Below are 16,354 nucleotides of genomic sequence, written 5' to 3'. Positions count from 1 at the left end.
CATTTTTGCCGTTTACTAGATCCTGATCGTATCGTATGAATGGAAACGATTGCACAGAAAATATTGCGTAGGTCAGTGACGGTTCCATGTTATTTAACAGTAATTTTTTGTCACTTTTCAAGCATTTTAAAGATTCCTAGGTACGTCCCTATTACATATCAGTGCGAATCAAATGACGTACATTAAGTTCGGGGTATTTACATTATATCAATATTTACATTTCCACTCGGATATTTCTCGTGAGTCAGTTCTCTAAAGGCTGGAAGCGTTGCATCACAGTCATCCTTACGTTTGACATGCGTTGCCGGTGTTATGTGTCTACAGACTTTTACACATTACTCATGATGATGTGTGATACATACACACCCATGCATTATGTGTATATATGATTGAATATATAATGAGTTATATATATATATATATATATATATATATATATATATATATATATATATATATATGTGTGTGTGTGTGTGTGTGTGTGTGTGTGTGTGTGTGTGTGTGTGTGTGTGTGTGTGTGTACGTGTGTGTATATATAGATATAATCATAATTATACATATACATATATACTTACACACTGTATAAATAGAAGCACGTGTACCTGTATGAGATGTAATGAGAGGAAATATTTGAAATAAACTAGAGTAATTGTAAACAATGGTGTTATTATAGTACAGTATGGTACGGTATGGTTTGGTTAATAGTTCGTCCAAGAGTATGGTGTGGTATTTTCTTCAGAGTGTATATAAAGCAGGTATGGAAAATGGCAAAATTCATTACCGTACTCTTTCGTAGGTTAAAAATACGACCATGCAATTATTGGTAACTTTTCGGCCATGGTATTATTTTGTATTTATACAGTGTATATACAGTATATATATATATATATATATATATATATATATATATATATATATATATATATATATATATATATATATATATATATATATATATATACAGTATATATTATATTACTTACATATATATGAGTGTACTTATGTATTGATTATGGTGCAACAAAGACCGTATACTGCAGCTCTGAAATCGTCCCCATATATCCTCCCTTGCGCCAACGTTGTCCCGCCCGCGTAACAACAAATGCCGTTGCCCTCGACCAGCCCACGGAGGCAGACTCATCCCAGCATCCCCGGACCACCAGCTGACCTCAGCGAAGGAGACGAACACATCCCCCGTGAGCGACATGGAAGGATCCCACACCTTCGAGCGGAAGTCTTGGCGATCGCAGCATGGAAAGCACTTTTTCAGTGCTTGGCCGTTTTCTTCGTAAACCATTCTTGATTTGGCCAAACGTTCACTGTATCCTTAAACCGTTCTTTTAGAGTAATTTCGTGAACTTCATACGTTATTTCCACGTTAGTCTTTGTAAAGGATCATACATATACACACATGTAGTTTATACGTATTTTTTCTCTCCCAATGATATACAATATCTATGTAATGAATTATGTTAAAGTAAAAATGTATGTATCAATATATATTTATTTTATGATAGGCAGTTACAAAAATAGTAAATATGAATATGCTTTATATGTGTTTGGAAGCTAGCTTTTCAGTGATGAGGTCTTGGCCTGTAAGAAGGGGTAGGTCTGTACGAAGGTGTAGGATGGTATGAAGGGGTGGTGTGGTATGAAGGGGTAGGCTGGTATGCAGGTGTAGGATGGTAGGAAGGTTGGTGGGCTTGGTACTGAGCCTGTCCCTCGTAGGTGACCTCGGCTACGTAGCCTGAGTCGCCGTCCACGTAGTAGGTGACCTTCTGCAGGCGACCATCGGGAAGCTGCACGTAGTAGGATCCCTGTGTGTTGTAGCCGTCGCGGGACTCCTGGTGGCCGTAGTCGTTGGCGGAGTAGTCGTCCTTCACGACCCAGTCAAAGTTGTACTGAGCAGGAGACTAATAAACAAAGAAAAGTTACACTAAAATCAGGAAAAAATGTTAGGATGAAAATAATAACTAAGTTATAGACTGATATGGAAGGGACAATAGAAGTTAAAATCATCAGAATATTATCGTGTAAAGATGACTACATTAATATTGAAAAGCAGTTTTGAAAATCACAAAAAGAAGAAGAAAAAAAGAAAATGACGCTCAAAATGTAAAGAGAATATTTCCAAGAAAGTTACTTGGTAAGAGGGAGGAGGAGAGTATCCGTAGGGAGGCTGTGACGGAGCGGCCAGACAGGCAGCTGCCAGACACAACACGACGCTCATCTGGAACACCAGAAAAAGTTAATTCATAGTTAACAAACTCTTTTTGTACTGTGATAACAAAATGTAGTGGCCAACGATTTGCATTACCAAAATGCTTTCTTTTTTTCTTTCTCACCGTAAGAAACATGTTTGCTGATTTTGCTTGATATGGAAAGCACTCTCATTCCTGTGTCTTATATACTTCGAGAAACGTAGGCGTGGCTTCATCTGACCTTGAGGACCAACACTTAGCCACGCCCACTTATGCCGCTAGTTCCTGATCGTATGAATGGAAAAGCTTGGACAGAATATATTGCGTAGCTCAGTGTCCAAGATATTTAACAGTAGTATTTTAAACACAGGTGGGACTTTTCAAGCATTTTAAAGCAAAGTGTGGTACTTTTATTATAATTAATTCAGTATACATGGTAGTTTAATCCCCACCCCCACTAAATTCCTAGTTACGTTCCTATCACATGTTAGTGCGAATCTAATATGGTACATTGAGTTCAGGGTATTTACATATTAATATCTACATCTCCACTCTGGTATTTCTCGGGAGTCGATTCTCTAAAGACTGGAAGCATCGCATCATCCTTACAGTTTGACATGTGTTGTCAGTGTTATGTGTCTACAGATCTGTGAATAAACATACGACATGATGATGTGTGATGACATACACACTTATGCAATGTGTGTATATATGAGTGAATATATAGTAAGTATATATGTCTGTATGCACAGTACCTGTGTGTGTGTGTGTGTGTATGTGTGTGTGTGTGTGTGTGTGTGTGTGTGTGTGTTACACACACACACGTATGCCTGTAAGTGTGAAATGCAATGCATGGGAATATCTGAAATAAATTGGAGTATTTGTAAACTATGTTACGGTAGATATTTAGTCGAAGAGTACGGTACGCAATCATCCCTCAAAGTACGGTACAGTACAATGCAGCTATAGGAAATTATCAAAATGCCGTTCTTTGCCGTATTTTAGGCCAAAGAATATGACTATACAATTACCGGTGTCTTTGCGGCTATATTGAGTGCATTAGTATATAATGAATTATTCATTTAGTATTACACTGTATTATATACATAAAGTATTTATTTGTATCTATGATGGTATATGTGTATATATGCATGCACGTATGCAATATATAAATGAATATTACACAGACACACGCACTTTTCTCTCTCTCTCTATATATATCTGTGTGTGTTTGTTTGTATGTATGTTTATGCGTGTGTGTATATTATATATAGATATATATAGTCTATCTATCTATCTGTCTATCTATTTATCTATCTATATATATACACACACACAGAATATATTTGAATATTACAGACACACACACATATATATAGAGAGAGAGACAGAGAGAGAGAGACAGAGAGAGAGAGAGAGAGAGAGAGAGAGAGAGAGAGAGAGAGAGAGAGCGAGAGGAGAGAGAGAAAGAGAGAGAGAGAGAGAGAGAGAGAGAGAAGAGAGAGAAGAGAGAGAAGAGAGAGAGAGAAGAGGAGAGGAAGAAGAGAGAGAGAGAGAGAGAGAGAGGAAGAGAGAGAGGAGGAGAGGAGAGAGAGAAAGAGAGAGAAGAGAGAGAGAGGAAGAGAGAGAGTAGAGAAGGAGAGAGAGAAAGAGAGAGAGAGAAGAGAGTAGAGAGAGAGAGAGAGAGAGAGAGGAGAGAGAGGAGGGAGAGAAGAGAGGGAGAGAGAGAGAGAGAGACGAGAGAGGAGAGAGAGAGAGGGAGAGAGGAGAGAGAAGAGAGAGAGAGAGAGAGAGAGAGATGAGAGAGAGAGAGAGATGAGAGAGGAGAGAGAGGAGGAGAGAAGGAGAGGAGAGAAGAGAGAGGAGAGAGAGAGAGAGAGAGAGAGAAAAGGTTGATTATGTTACGACAAAAGCTCTATACAGCCAACTCCGAAATCGGCCTCCAACGTCCGCCCGTCCCAAATATCCTCCCTCGCCCCAGCATTGCCCCGCCCGCGTACTACAACTGGTGCCTTTGCCCTCGACCAGCCCATGGAGGCAGACTCATCCCAACATCCCCGGACCACCAGCTGGCCTTAGCGAAGGAGATGACCGCATCCCCCGTGGCACCGTGCGCGATGTGGAAGGATTCCTCACTCGCGAGCGGACGGCGCAGTAATCGCAGCATGAAAAGCACCAATTCCGTGCTCGTCCGTTTTCTTCGTAATTCACCTTGATTTGGCCATAAAGTCATTGTATCTCTTAACTGTCCTTTGAGAGTAATTGAGTAATTTCGCGAACTTCATTCCTTTTCTTTTGCATCTGAATGTTATTTCCTCGTCAGTCTTTCTAAAGGACCATGCCATATGTATTTTTTTCCCTTTTTTCAGTGATATACAATATCTATTTGAGGAGTTATGTTAAAGTAAAAATGTATGTATCAATATATATCTATTTTATGATAGACAGTTACAAAAATAGTAAATATGAATATGCTTTATATGTTATTTTTTTTAATAGCTTTTCACTGATGAGGTCTTGGCCTGTAAGAAGGGGTAGGTCTGTACGAAGGTGTGGGATGGTATGAAGGGGTGGTGTGGTATGAAGGGGTAGGCTGGTATGCAGGTGTAGGATGGTAGGAAGGTTGGTGGGCTTGGTACTGAGCCTGTCCCTCGTAGGTGACCTCGGCTACGTAGCCTGAGTCGCCGTCCACGTAGTAGGTGACCTTCTGCAGGCGACCGTCGGGAAGCTGCACGTAGTAGGATCCCTGTGTGTTGTAGCCATCGCGGGACTCCTGGTGGCCGTAGTCGTTGGCGGAGTAGTCGTCCTTCACGACCCAATCGAAGTTGTACTGAGCTGGAGACTGTGAAAAAGTGAGTGTATACTAAAACCCGAAGAAAATGCATAAATGATAAACTTTTATGGTCAATAACTACTAAATTTTCTATTAGAGATAATTGTTTAGTTCACATATCTTAACATACAGTTAGTTACCTGATAAGAGGGAGGAGGAGAGTATCCGTAGGGAGGCTGTGACGGAGCGGCCAGAGAGGCAGCTGCCAGACCCAACGCGACGCTCAACTGGAACGACAATAATAACATTGAAATGAATAGAATTAGCCTATATTGCGAATAAGAATGCTAAAATGGCTGTGGATAAAGTGATTGCTTTATATCAATAGAATACTCCAATAGGTTATACTAATATTTTTTCTAACCGTAAGAAACATTTTGCCGATTTTGCTTGATATGATGAAAAGCACTATGCTTCTGTACCTTATATACTTCGAGAAACGTAGGCGTGCTTCACTTGACCTTGAGAGACGACAGAAATACCACGCCCACTTTGCCGTTCACTAGATCCTCATCATATGAATGGAAACGCTACGACTTACCAGACATAGTTTGGAGAGGAAACATCTAAAATATCAATGTCAGCTCTAGGATATTGTCAATAGATTTTAACAGTTAAGTAGCTTTCCAAGTATCTAAAAGCAAACTGCAGTATTTTTATACCGATTTTGTAAACATGACGTTCGAAAGCGCTGAGAATCTTGCCCATTTTCAGCAGAGTGACTCCCCCCACCCCATCCCCACATCATTTTAAAATCCAGATTATTATGCTAAATAAAGAAGTACGACCGCAGCATTAACAGAACCATTTTAACATTTGCATTACCACAGTGCACCTTTAACGGGCAGGGATTTAATTCTTGAAAAGCAGAAATTGTTGAATCACATCTTGATGGAGTGTCTTAATGATTAGAGCTATATTACTTTTATGTGTCTACAGGTCTAGTGAAGAAATTGCAGCTGATTATGTGTAATAATACAAATATATACGTTATATGCATATATGAATAGTTATATCTTATAAGTATATATCACGTTTTTATCTCATAAATTCTAATGACTTTTTGGCACAATCTGCCTTCAGAAATGGACCCTTACACTTTTAAAAGATACATGACAACAAAGAGTCTTGATTCTTTCCTCATTGGGTCTTCCGCATTTTCACAACTGGCGAGCAAGGTGATGCGACCAGAGTCTGGATGTAACCTGCGTTGAACTAGTGGATGTGATCAATTTATGCTTGAGGCGGTTAAACTCAAGTAATCGTGTTCGACTACGTTTTGAGACACCAAATGTACATGAAAGTCTTTGATGAGCAAAGATATCCTAGCGACTATACTTTCGCTGTTAGTCACTTCTAAACTTTATTTGTTTATTTAGTTTTTCAATCTGCATTGTTAATGAATAAATAAATGCTACAGTTTTAAGGAGTTTCTGATTTAAATGTGATTGATTGATTGATTATTTAAAATTGTCTACCGCGTCAACAGCTAAGGTCATTAGCGGCGAATACCTTGTTAGATAGAAATATTAAAATATTTAAAACTTTAAAATCTATCAATAAATATCTTACATATAACAATAAATGTATTAAAAATCAGAGCATAAATATTATGCTCTAAGTGTATAAAGTTATTGCATAAATATTATGCATAATTAATTTTTATTGAAAATATTAGCCTCCCTAAGGAAACTAATAAGACCTTCTATGTCACAATCCTCCCCCAATACATTTTTCAGTGTATATGGGGGAGACAAGTACATACGTCTTTGGTCTGAGAATGTTGCACATCTTTCCACTACATGTGCGACCGTTAATGGCTCTTGGCATCCCTCACAAAGTGCTTGACTTTTAGCCATCATCAGTCCATGAGTCAGTCTTGTGTGCCCGATTCTTAGTCTTGTTAATACAACTTCTACTTTTCGGTTGGGATGGATGCTGGTCACCCAACTGCCAAGGTCATCTCTAATCTCTCGCAGTTTGTTTCTAGAGGTATGCCTCCATTGTTCCCTCCATATATCACGAAGACAACTCCTGATGCTGGGTTTCAGGTCGGTGTGTGGGAGAGGAAAATGAGTATCACACTGCTAAGCGGCAGCTTCCTTGGCCTTTTCTGATCAGCTCGCTCATTCCCACTGATACCAACATGTGCTGGCACCCAAAATAGTTATCTTTTTACGTGTTGATATAAGTGCAAACCAATCTTGAACCTCCCTCACTATTAGATGTGATCAGTTTAAGCTCTTGATTGCTTGCAAGGTACTACGAGAGTCACAATATATTACAATAGAATGGTTCGTAAGATCTCTAGTTATCTTAACTGCTGCAAGGATGGCATATAACTCTGCAGTGAAGATCGAGGCTGCTAGAGAAAGACTGCCAGATACAGTCTTCCTTCTGCTCACTGCTGCAAAGCCCACACCATTTTCAAACTTTGAACCATCTGTTTATATTGCATCTGATCCTTGGTACTTAGAAATGTGCAGAAGAAATTTCTCTCCGATTTCTGCTTCGGATCTCTCCCCTTTCCCATTTCCAACCAAATCCAGCTCGACCTGATTAGTCCAAGGGGGGAATGGGGGAATTCCAACAACCAGAACCTTAGTGAGATTTAAATTAAGATCACTACATTCCTCATTCTCCTACAGTAGGATTGGCTATCCTCAAGGGGGTTGAAAACCAATCTGGATGTAGAAGATCCTGGAAGTCTTTGTAGTCTCGTGTAGTAAATCAGGTTCATGTAGTCCCGGTGTAATGAGAGAGGTAGTTCTCCACTCTCAGCATACAGGGACTCTACAGGCGAAGACCTGAAAGCCCCAGTACAGATGCTGAGAGCTTCATTATGAACCGAGTCCAACATCCAGAGAATAGTGGGAGTTGCAGATGAATAAGCCTCACATCCATAGTCAAGCTTACTACGAATAAGCGCTCGGTAAAGCCGTAGAAGCATTGTGCGGTTTGCACCCCAAGATAAATGTGAAAGAACCCGCAAAATAATACTAAGTGCTTTTGTAGCCTTCACTCTTAACATTTTGATGTGAGTCACCCATGTAAGTCTTGAGTCAAAAAATAGACCCAAGTACTTCACCTCTTAGACAAATTGTAGTGGATTTGCTCCTAAATAGAGGGAAGGATGGAACTTTCCTCGTTTGTGGAAATGTATAGCCATGGTCTTGCTTGGAGAAAATTTGAACCCATGATATGTTGCCCACTGTACAACCTGATTTATTGCAGTCTGCATGTGCCCTTGCACATCCTGTAAGCTTCCTCCTGAGCAATACAATGTAAAGTCATCCACATACAGATTACATGAGACAGCACTTAGAACAACCTTTATGATGTCATTTATAGCAATGGCAAACAGGGTCACACTTAAGACACACCCTTGTGGGACCCCTTCCAGCTGATCTTCCAGGTTAGAGAAACTGTTTCCCACCTGAGCTCTAAACTTCCTGTTAGTAAGGAAGCTTTGTATGAAGGTAGGTAATGCACCTCTTAAACCAATGTAATACAACTTCATGAGTATGCCATGCTTCCAAGTAGTATCGTAAGCCTTTTCAAGGTCAAAGAAGACTGCTATCATGTGATGTTGCTGTGCGAAGGAATTCTGTATAGCAGTTTCCATCCTCACAAGTGAATCTATGGTTGATCTCAATATTCTAAAGCCATATTGATATGGGGTCAACACATTTTCTTTTCCTAGCAGCCATGTCAACCTGAAGTTTACCATTTTCTCCATCAGCTTGCAGATGCAGCTGGTGAGAGAAATTGGTCTGTAATTTCCTGGTGTGGAAGTATCTTTGCCAGGTTTAGGAACAGGAATGATTATAGCCTCTTTCCATGTGGATGGCACGGTGCCCTCCCTATAGATCCTATTGAATAGGTCCAACAGGAACTTCTGGGAGCTCTCTGGTAAGTGAGATATCATTTGGTATGGAATATCGTGACTTCCTGGGGCAGTCTTACGGCAGACCTGCAAAGCAGAGACCATCTCCTTTGCGTAAAAATGGCAAGTTGTATGGAAGTTCTGCTGCAGTCTTACTGAAGAACGACACTGGGTGTTGTTCCTGTTCAGCCTGAAGAGTGGAGAATCGAGCAGTGTAAGATGCTCCAGAGGAGATCTCTGCCATGGATTTAGCTAGCTCATATGCAACATCTTTTTTGTCTGTGATGATTATGCCATCTATCTTCAGGGCAGGTTGTGACATGGATGTGCTCTTTCCAGGAATCTTATGCACCTTGTCCCATACCCATGCTAAGGGGGTCCCAGAGTTAACTGAGGAGACATACTGTCTCCACGACGTCCGTCTAGCCTCCTTTAGCACATGCCTGGCCTTGGCTCGGGTCTTTTTGTAATTGATGGATGTGGCAACTGCCCAAGTAGATTTTCCAAATCATTTATGTTGAGATTATGTGGAGGAAGGTAGATGAATGCAACAGTGTAAGGTCATGTAAAGCCTATTCTCACAGCCTTCACCTGCAGTGTTGTCTGCAGGCGGATGGCCTGGAAGGGAATATCCTGACATACCATTACTGCTACTCCCCCATGAGGTCCATTATCAAAGGTCCCCTAACGGGAAATGGGACGATTTTCCCTGGTCATAATCTCTTGTAGGCATACACAAACTGGATTACATGAAGCTATCAGATGTTGCAATTCCTCCCATTTGAATGAATTCCCTGACAGTTCCAGGGAATCCAGTTCTTTAGTTTACTTCTTCATAAGGTGTTTGGCAGCACCTGTGGTCAAGGTTTGCCCCACACCTTTAGGCTGTCCCTTTTCCAGGATCTGGGAGTACCTTTTTAAGGGTTGTTTACTTGTGGAACAAGTTTCCACAGTCTTCCTTTGGACAGGCTCAGGATTTCCTTGCCTGGGCAAAGAATGGACCTGAGCCTTTGCTTCAGGGGCATTCTGTCTAGCAGCGGAGGCCCTTGTGGATGTGGTGGCAGCTGGAGCTGTCACCATTGAGGCCCCAGGAGCCCTTCCTGACGGCTCCAAAGACCCCACTCAGAGCGGAGTTTTTTGAGTAGGTTCAGGATTCCTTTGCCTGGGTAAAGGGCGTACCTGAGCCTTAGATTCAGGGGCATTCTGCCTATCAGTGGAGGCCCCTGTGGATGTGGTGGCAGCTGGAGCTGTCACCATTGAGGCCTCTGGAGTCTTAGCTGATGGCTCCAGAGACCTTGCTTTGGGAGGAGGAGTCTCCTCAATAGACCCCTCACTCCTACTCCGTTTCTGGTGGAATAACTCACCAGAGGCAGTGTCAGTAATCTGGGAATAAGGTTTAATGAAAGAGGCAGAGTGTGTGGTGTAAGAAGCACTGGAGAGCAAGGGTTGGTGGGAAGGAGGATAGGCTAGAACAGAAGCAAACGACTTACCTGGCTGTGCAAACAGCACACGGGCACGTCGCTTTGCCTCTGGAAAACTAACTTTCTCCTTGCTCCTTATTACCAATACTTCTTTTTCAAATTTGTACCTTTTAAATTGCTTTGATGAAACTTCATGAGCTTCTTTGTAGTGGTAACAGCATATTGGACCTGGACAGTTGTCATCTCCTTGATGACCTGTTGTACAACACTTTACACATACTCTTGGTTGCCCATTTTCTTTAAAACGGCAAGAGTTGGCTCTATGCCCATAACCCTGGCAGTGGAAGCATCACATAGGGTTGGGCACATATGGCTTTACCTTGAGGTGAAGATTCTGGAAGGACTAACGTGTTAAAAGTTAGGAGAGTTGGTGTCAACTGTCCCAAACCATCAACTTTCTTCTTAAAACGTTTTACTGCCACTACATTAAAATTCTCTAGTTCCTCTAACAATTTCTCCTTAGAATACCTCATCAGGTCTCGGGAAAAGACAATTCCCTTACACTGATTGAGGGTTTTGTGAGGAGAACATAAAACTTGAGCTCCAGGGATGTCGTATATTGCACGCAGACGGTCACTCTCGTCTGGTGATGAAACCTCAACTATTAGGCTACCATCTCGCTGTGGGGTGACGCGAGGATCACGTTAACATACCTCAACTATTTTCCGATGTACTTCTAAAATATCAAGATCCATGATTGATACACCATCAATGGTCTTCACTACTAGGTACTTACTATATGAAATACTTTCATATTTACCAGGTAAGGTTTCCTTAATGGATTGAGGAGAACATTTCTCCTTCTTACCTGGTTTGGGATTCCATTGCGATTCCCATTTTGCCCAGAGTGACATGTGATGTTCCAGAGGGAGTGGCCAGGGGATTGCGTAGGTCGTCAGGGAGAGAGCTAGATCTTTGTAAATTTTTAATAATTATACAAATTGGAATTCTTCATTTCCTCACCCCCCCACCCACCCACCATGGAGTCCAACGAGGGGAAGCTATAGTTGGGGCTCAAGATCTCCCAACAGCCACAGGGGTAATGAGGAAATATACGCAGCCACTATTGCAGTACTGATGGTAGTCGCGGGACCTATGCGCTACTGACTGAACAGTGCCTGCTTGACCCTAGCCATATTTGACCAGCCGATTGACTTGACCAGGCCTTGATCAAGCCACCTGTCTACCCAGAATAAAGGACCAAAGATGTGTGTTGCTAGCTGCAGGGCGCAGCGTGCAGCATCGCTCAACCTCCAGGACTCCTGTCTCCTGGTAATACGGGACGCCACGCACGGCAAACACTCGTGGGAGAGTTCTCCCTGGTCCAAGATGGAATGAACCAGGGGTCGGTGCACCGTCCCCTCTCATAGGCCTTGGTGTACCTAGGAAGCCATTTTGTCTCATCCCTCACTGGTGACCCCTCCAGTGTGGGTAGCCCTCTGGTCCGGCTCACCAGATCATTGGAACCTCAAGACCCCCCCACCGCGGCTTCCGTTAGGGGGGATCTAAAAGTGAGCTGACGTTTATGTCAAGTAATTCTAATGGCATCCCAACTAATATGCCTTTTCTGATCTCACCAGTATCTCACAACAGGGCCGGAGGGTGGCTTGCCTAAACTCAAGCTCTCTCGTTATAGCATCCTGTCCAAACTCAAGATTTGGTGCAAGATAAATGCAGTCAAGCATAACATAAGATTTTGGCTCGGCAAAAATATAGCATGCATGTGTGCTTGTGTGGATGTGTGTGGGCGCGCATATGTATGTTCGTGTACAAAGAATGATTCACTGCCTCATCAACTCAAACCTTCCTAGGGTTAGGCTGCACATTGTAAAAAGACCAAATTAATCCATTTCTATAAGAACATTCCTTACTTTTTCCTTTTTCCTTCCTTGCTCTCCTTTTCTTTCTACAGGGAAGAGCATGACATGACTTCCATCATTTCTTTGATATATCTTCTAAAACATCATGTAGGCTGAGTACGCACACTCATTCAGACACGTATATTTGTATATTCATATGTAAATATATACTCAGATCTTTTCTTTTTTTCTGATTGCATAATATATATAGGGTTGTTTTCAATGAAAGTGGTGTTCTTATAATGGTAGTAATTAAGTATTGATATATATATCCATTTAATCATATGAAGGTACAAAATATATATGCGTAAGTACTTTTATATGCGTTTGAATTGTGTTTGTAGTTCATCTACTTAGTGATGAAATTCGGCCTGTAAGAAGGTTTTGGGCCCTGTAAGAAGGAGTAGGTCTGTACGAAGGTGTAGGATGGTATGAAGGGGTGGTGTGGTATGAAGGGGTAGGCTGGTATGCAGGTGTAGGATGGTAGGAAGGTTGGTGGGCTTGGTACTGAGCCTGTCCCTCGTAGGTGACCTCGGCTACGTAGCCTGAGTCGCCGTCCACGTAGTAGGTGACCTTCTGCAGGCGACCATCGGGAAGCTGCACGTAGTAGGATCCCTGTGTGTTGTAGCCGTTCGCGGGACTCCTGGTGGCCGTAGTCGTTGGCGGAAGTAGTCTTTCCTTCACGACCCAGTCGAAGTTGTACTGAGCTGGGAGACTGATAGGTAAAGATAAGTTACAATAGATTCAGTACGGAAATAGTGAAAAATGGTATTCTTTTTATCAGTAATAATACTAGTTAAAATTTATTTAAAAGTTGTTACTTTCTAAGATTTCTTAGGTAATTAGTTACCTGGTAAGAGGGAGGAGGAGAGTATCCGTAGGGAGGCTGTGACGGAGCGGCCAGAGAGGCAGCTGCCAGGACCCAACACGACGCTCAACTGGAATACAAATAAAACAATAAGAAATAGTAATAATGATAAAATTAATAGAACATCCAACTTATATTATAAAAATGCCAAGATAGAGGCTGTAGATAAAGCGGTTAATTTATATCAAGAGAAAACTCCAGTAGGTTGCAAGAATAGTTTTTCAACCGTAAGAATCATGTTGCAGTTTTTGCTTGATATGATGAAAAGCACTCTGCTTCTGTACCTTATATACTTCGAGAAACGTAGGCGTGGCTTCACTTGACCTTGAGAGACGACAGAAAATGCCAAGCCCACTTTGCAGCTCACTAGACCCTCATCATATGAATGGAAACGCTACGAATCACCAGACATAGTTTGGAGAGAAAACGTCCAAAATATCAGTGACAGTTCAAGGAATATTAAGAGTTTTTAACATTTAAGAGGAACCTTTTATGCAATTAGAAGCAAAACTGAAGTACTTTTATAATGATTGTGTAAACATGACAGTTGATAGCACGGAGTCTTACCTATTTTCCGTAGGTGACCCCCACACACACAATCCTAAAATCCAGGTCAGTGTATGACGTAGATAAAGTGCGTTTGTGATATTTACACCACTATTATGATATTTATATTACCATAGTGCAGTTTTTACAGACACGGATTACATTCTCGAAAGGCAGAAATCGTCGAGTCATTTCCTGTTGGAGCGATTTAATGGTTAGAGACATTGCTTGTAAGGATAGCAACTGATTACTGTAATGATTTAAACACACACGCGGCATATGCATAGATGGATTTTTATATCTTATTCCAAATACTCCTATCTCACATTCCCGATCAGGATTCTTCAAACCTTTTTCATCACGACCCAGTTTGATTTTGTACATTAGCCCTGCGACCAAGTATGTTCACTCTATCGTACCTTTTCAACCCGATATCATTTCATATATACACATATAGGTTCATACATGTGTGTGCATACACACACACACACACACACACACACACACACACACACACACACACACACACACACACACACACACACACACATATATATATATATATATATATATATATATATATATATATATATATATATATATATATATCATTATTATTATTATTATTTTCATCATTATTATGTGGCGACCCACTGAACTTAAGGTCAACAATTAGTCCTAAATATAAAATACCTAGTCCCGACCCGTACTTTGAAAAACACTGGTCTAGGTACTTTTCAGCTCAATTTTCCTCCAAAAAAAGAACTCTTACACTTTCATAAGATACAAGACCAACAAACTTGATTTCTTCCATCATAGTTCTTCCGTATTTTCACACCTGTTGACCGAGGTGATGTGACCAGGGTCTGAATGTGACCTGCATTGCACATGGAGATGAGCGTAAAACTGATCAAATTATGCTTGAGGTTGTTAAACTCAAGAACATATGCAATCGCGGTTTGTGGCATCAGTTGTACATAAAAGTTTCTGACCAGCAAGTATATCTTATCGACTGTATTTTCATTATGCTAGTCTCGTATTCAATTCTAAACTTTATGATAGTCTTTTTGAAAGCAGCGTTGTTGAAAGTAAAATAAATAAAGAAGTCCTATTTTTTTACGGAATTTCTAGTTTAAAAGTGGGTTAAAGTATACGTAAAGTCGTAATTCTTTTGGCATTGCACTTATTTTTGCCTTTTCTGATCTTGACGGTATCTCAAGACAGGGTCGGAGGTGGCCTGGCTTTAGTCAAGTGTATTTGTTATAGCATCCACCCAGGGTTGCCGAAGCTGGTACTAATATACCAGATTAGGTACTTTTGGGTGCGCCAAGTACAACTGGTACGACATTCAGGAAAATGTTAGATTTCTGGTACTATTCTCTATTTCTTCCCGCGTTGCACACATAGTAAGGAGATAATTCCCTAACGAAATGCAAACATCGCAACAGACCCGAGTATAGTCTAGGATACACGTATGTGATACGGAGGAAACACCTGTAGGCAGGTGTAGAATGGTATGAAGGAGTAGTGTGGTATGAAGGGGTAGGCTGGTAGGCAGGTGTAGGATGGTAGGAAGGTTGGTGGGCTTGGTACTGAGCCTGTCCCTCGTAGGTGACCTCGGCCACGTAGCCTGAGTCGCCGTCCACGTGGTAGGTGACCTTCTGCAGGCGACCGTCGGGAAGCTGCACGTAGTAGGATCCCTGTGTGTTGTATAAGACGTCTATGTGGGAAGGATGGAGGAAGCATTTGTCGCGTTGTAGTCAGGACTGTCTGTGTGTTTCACTCTCCCTGTGAACTATCACGTCTCCCTATGAGTGTACTGTTAATGATGTAAAATGTTGCGTGCTATTTCAAAATTTCTCACTGCAATAGTAGTTTTCATCAATACGAGAAATGTTTACTCAATCTTACAATTGTTATGCTCCACTCTGTGTGTGTGTGTGTGTGTGTTTGTGTGTGTGTGTGTGTGTGTGTGTGTTTGTGCGTGTGTGTGTGTTTGTGTGTGTGTGTGTTCGTTCGTCGGTTACAGCGTAGGGCCTTGGAGAGCGAGCCCTAGGGTGGAGAGCAAGTCTGTTACTTGTTGTGAAATGTACTTCTTGGCAACAAGTGGATAACATGGATAAAAGAAATAGTCATCGACATCATTACTTGCGGAAGCATCTAAGGAAGAAGAGGAAGGGCAATTCTAAATAAATCAAGTAAAGAAATTGAATTTCACGAATTTCGATTTTTATTTATTTATTTATTCATTATTTATTTATTATTATTTTTTTTTTTTTTTTTTTGACGATCTGCCCACATTTTATAGCCTCCATTGGCACTATTGATAAAACAAAAACTGGCAATCCTGATCCAGTCTAAGCCCAAAATTTGGTACAACAAAAAACATCCAATCAAACCCTCTCAAGATGTTGGCACGGCAAAAAATGTAACATGTGTTCATATGTCTATGTGTAAGTGTGCGCGCATATGAGTATGTGCGTGTACACAAAATTATCATACTGTCCCATCTACTCAAAATTCCCAAGGGTTAGGCTACACACTGTACAATGAGCAGATTAATCCATTTCTATACGAACACTCACTTTTTCCTTATTGCCATTCCTCTCCCCCCACACAGATTCCAAGCTCATGCACTAACACGAAGAGCTGGACATGTACCTGTTCATGGCTCAATTGT

At 41.2% G+C, this 16,354-nt stretch overlaps 2 protein-coding genes and 1 pseudogene across 2 annotated transcripts; all 3 read right to left on the bottom strand.

Annotated features, from left to right (window-relative positions):
• Positions 1-1,498: 1,498 nt before the first annotated feature.
• LOC119596956 (cuticle protein 8-like) lies at positions 1,499-2,373 on the bottom strand. Its single transcript, XM_037946357.1, has 3 exons — positions 2,346-2,373; positions 2,144-2,230; positions 1,499-1,913 (listed from the first exon to the last, which is right to left on the bottom strand). The coding sequence occupies exons 1-3, from the start codon at positions 2,355-2,357 to the stop codon at positions 1,575-1,577; spliced, it is 438 nt and encodes a 145-aa protein (XP_037802285.1). The 5' UTR covers positions 2,358-2,373; the 3' UTR covers positions 1,499-1,574.
• Positions 2,374-4,620: 2,247 nt separating this feature from the next.
• Positions 4,621-11,238, bottom strand: LOC119596752 (cuticle protein 8-like). Its single transcript, XM_037946076.1, has 6 exons — positions 11,210-11,238; positions 6,132-6,239; positions 5,820-5,921; positions 5,576-5,620; positions 5,175-5,301; positions 4,621-5,043 (listed from the first exon to the last, which is right to left on the bottom strand). Exons 1-6 carry the CDS (start codon positions 11,236-11,238, stop codon positions 4,705-4,707), a joined length of 750 nt encoding a protein of 249 aa, XP_037802004.1. The 3' UTR covers positions 4,621-4,704.
• A 1,367-nt stretch (positions 11,239-12,605) lies between these two features.
• On the bottom strand, positions 12,606-13,366 carry LOC119596750 (annotated as a pseudogene).
• Between the last annotated feature and the right edge of the window lie 2,988 nt (positions 13,367-16,354).

The sequence above is a fragment of the Penaeus monodon genome, chromosome 38, assembly GCF_015228065.2.
Source record: "Penaeus monodon isolate SGIC_2016 chromosome 38, NSTDA_Pmon_1, whole genome shotgun sequence".
Taxonomy (NCBI): Eukaryota; Metazoa; Arthropoda; class Malacostraca; order Decapoda; family Penaeidae; genus Penaeus; species Penaeus monodon.
Note: the sequence above shows the minus strand (reverse complement) of the source record. Positions and strands in the feature narration are given on the sequence as shown.

Excerpts from the sequence above, each read along its gene's own strand:
- LOC119596956 (XM_037946357.1), bottom strand. Across the intron at positions 1,914-2,143 it reads CTCCTCCTCCCTCTTACCAA|TCTCCTGCTCAGTACAACTT; the intron begins GTAACTTTCTTG and ends TTTGTTTATTAG.
- LOC119596752 (XM_037946076.1), bottom strand. The coding sequence starts at position 11,238 with ATGGGAATCGCAATGGAATCCCAAACCAG. Across the intron at positions 5,922-6,131 it reads GTCATGTATCTTTTAAAAGT|ATGTGATTCAACAATTTCTG; the intron begins GTAAGGGTCCAT and ends CACTCCATCAAG. Across the intron at positions 5,302-5,575 it reads TCCTCTCCAAACTATGTCTG|GCTAATTCTATTCATTTCAA; the intron begins GTAAGTCGTAGC and ends TTCGCAATATAG.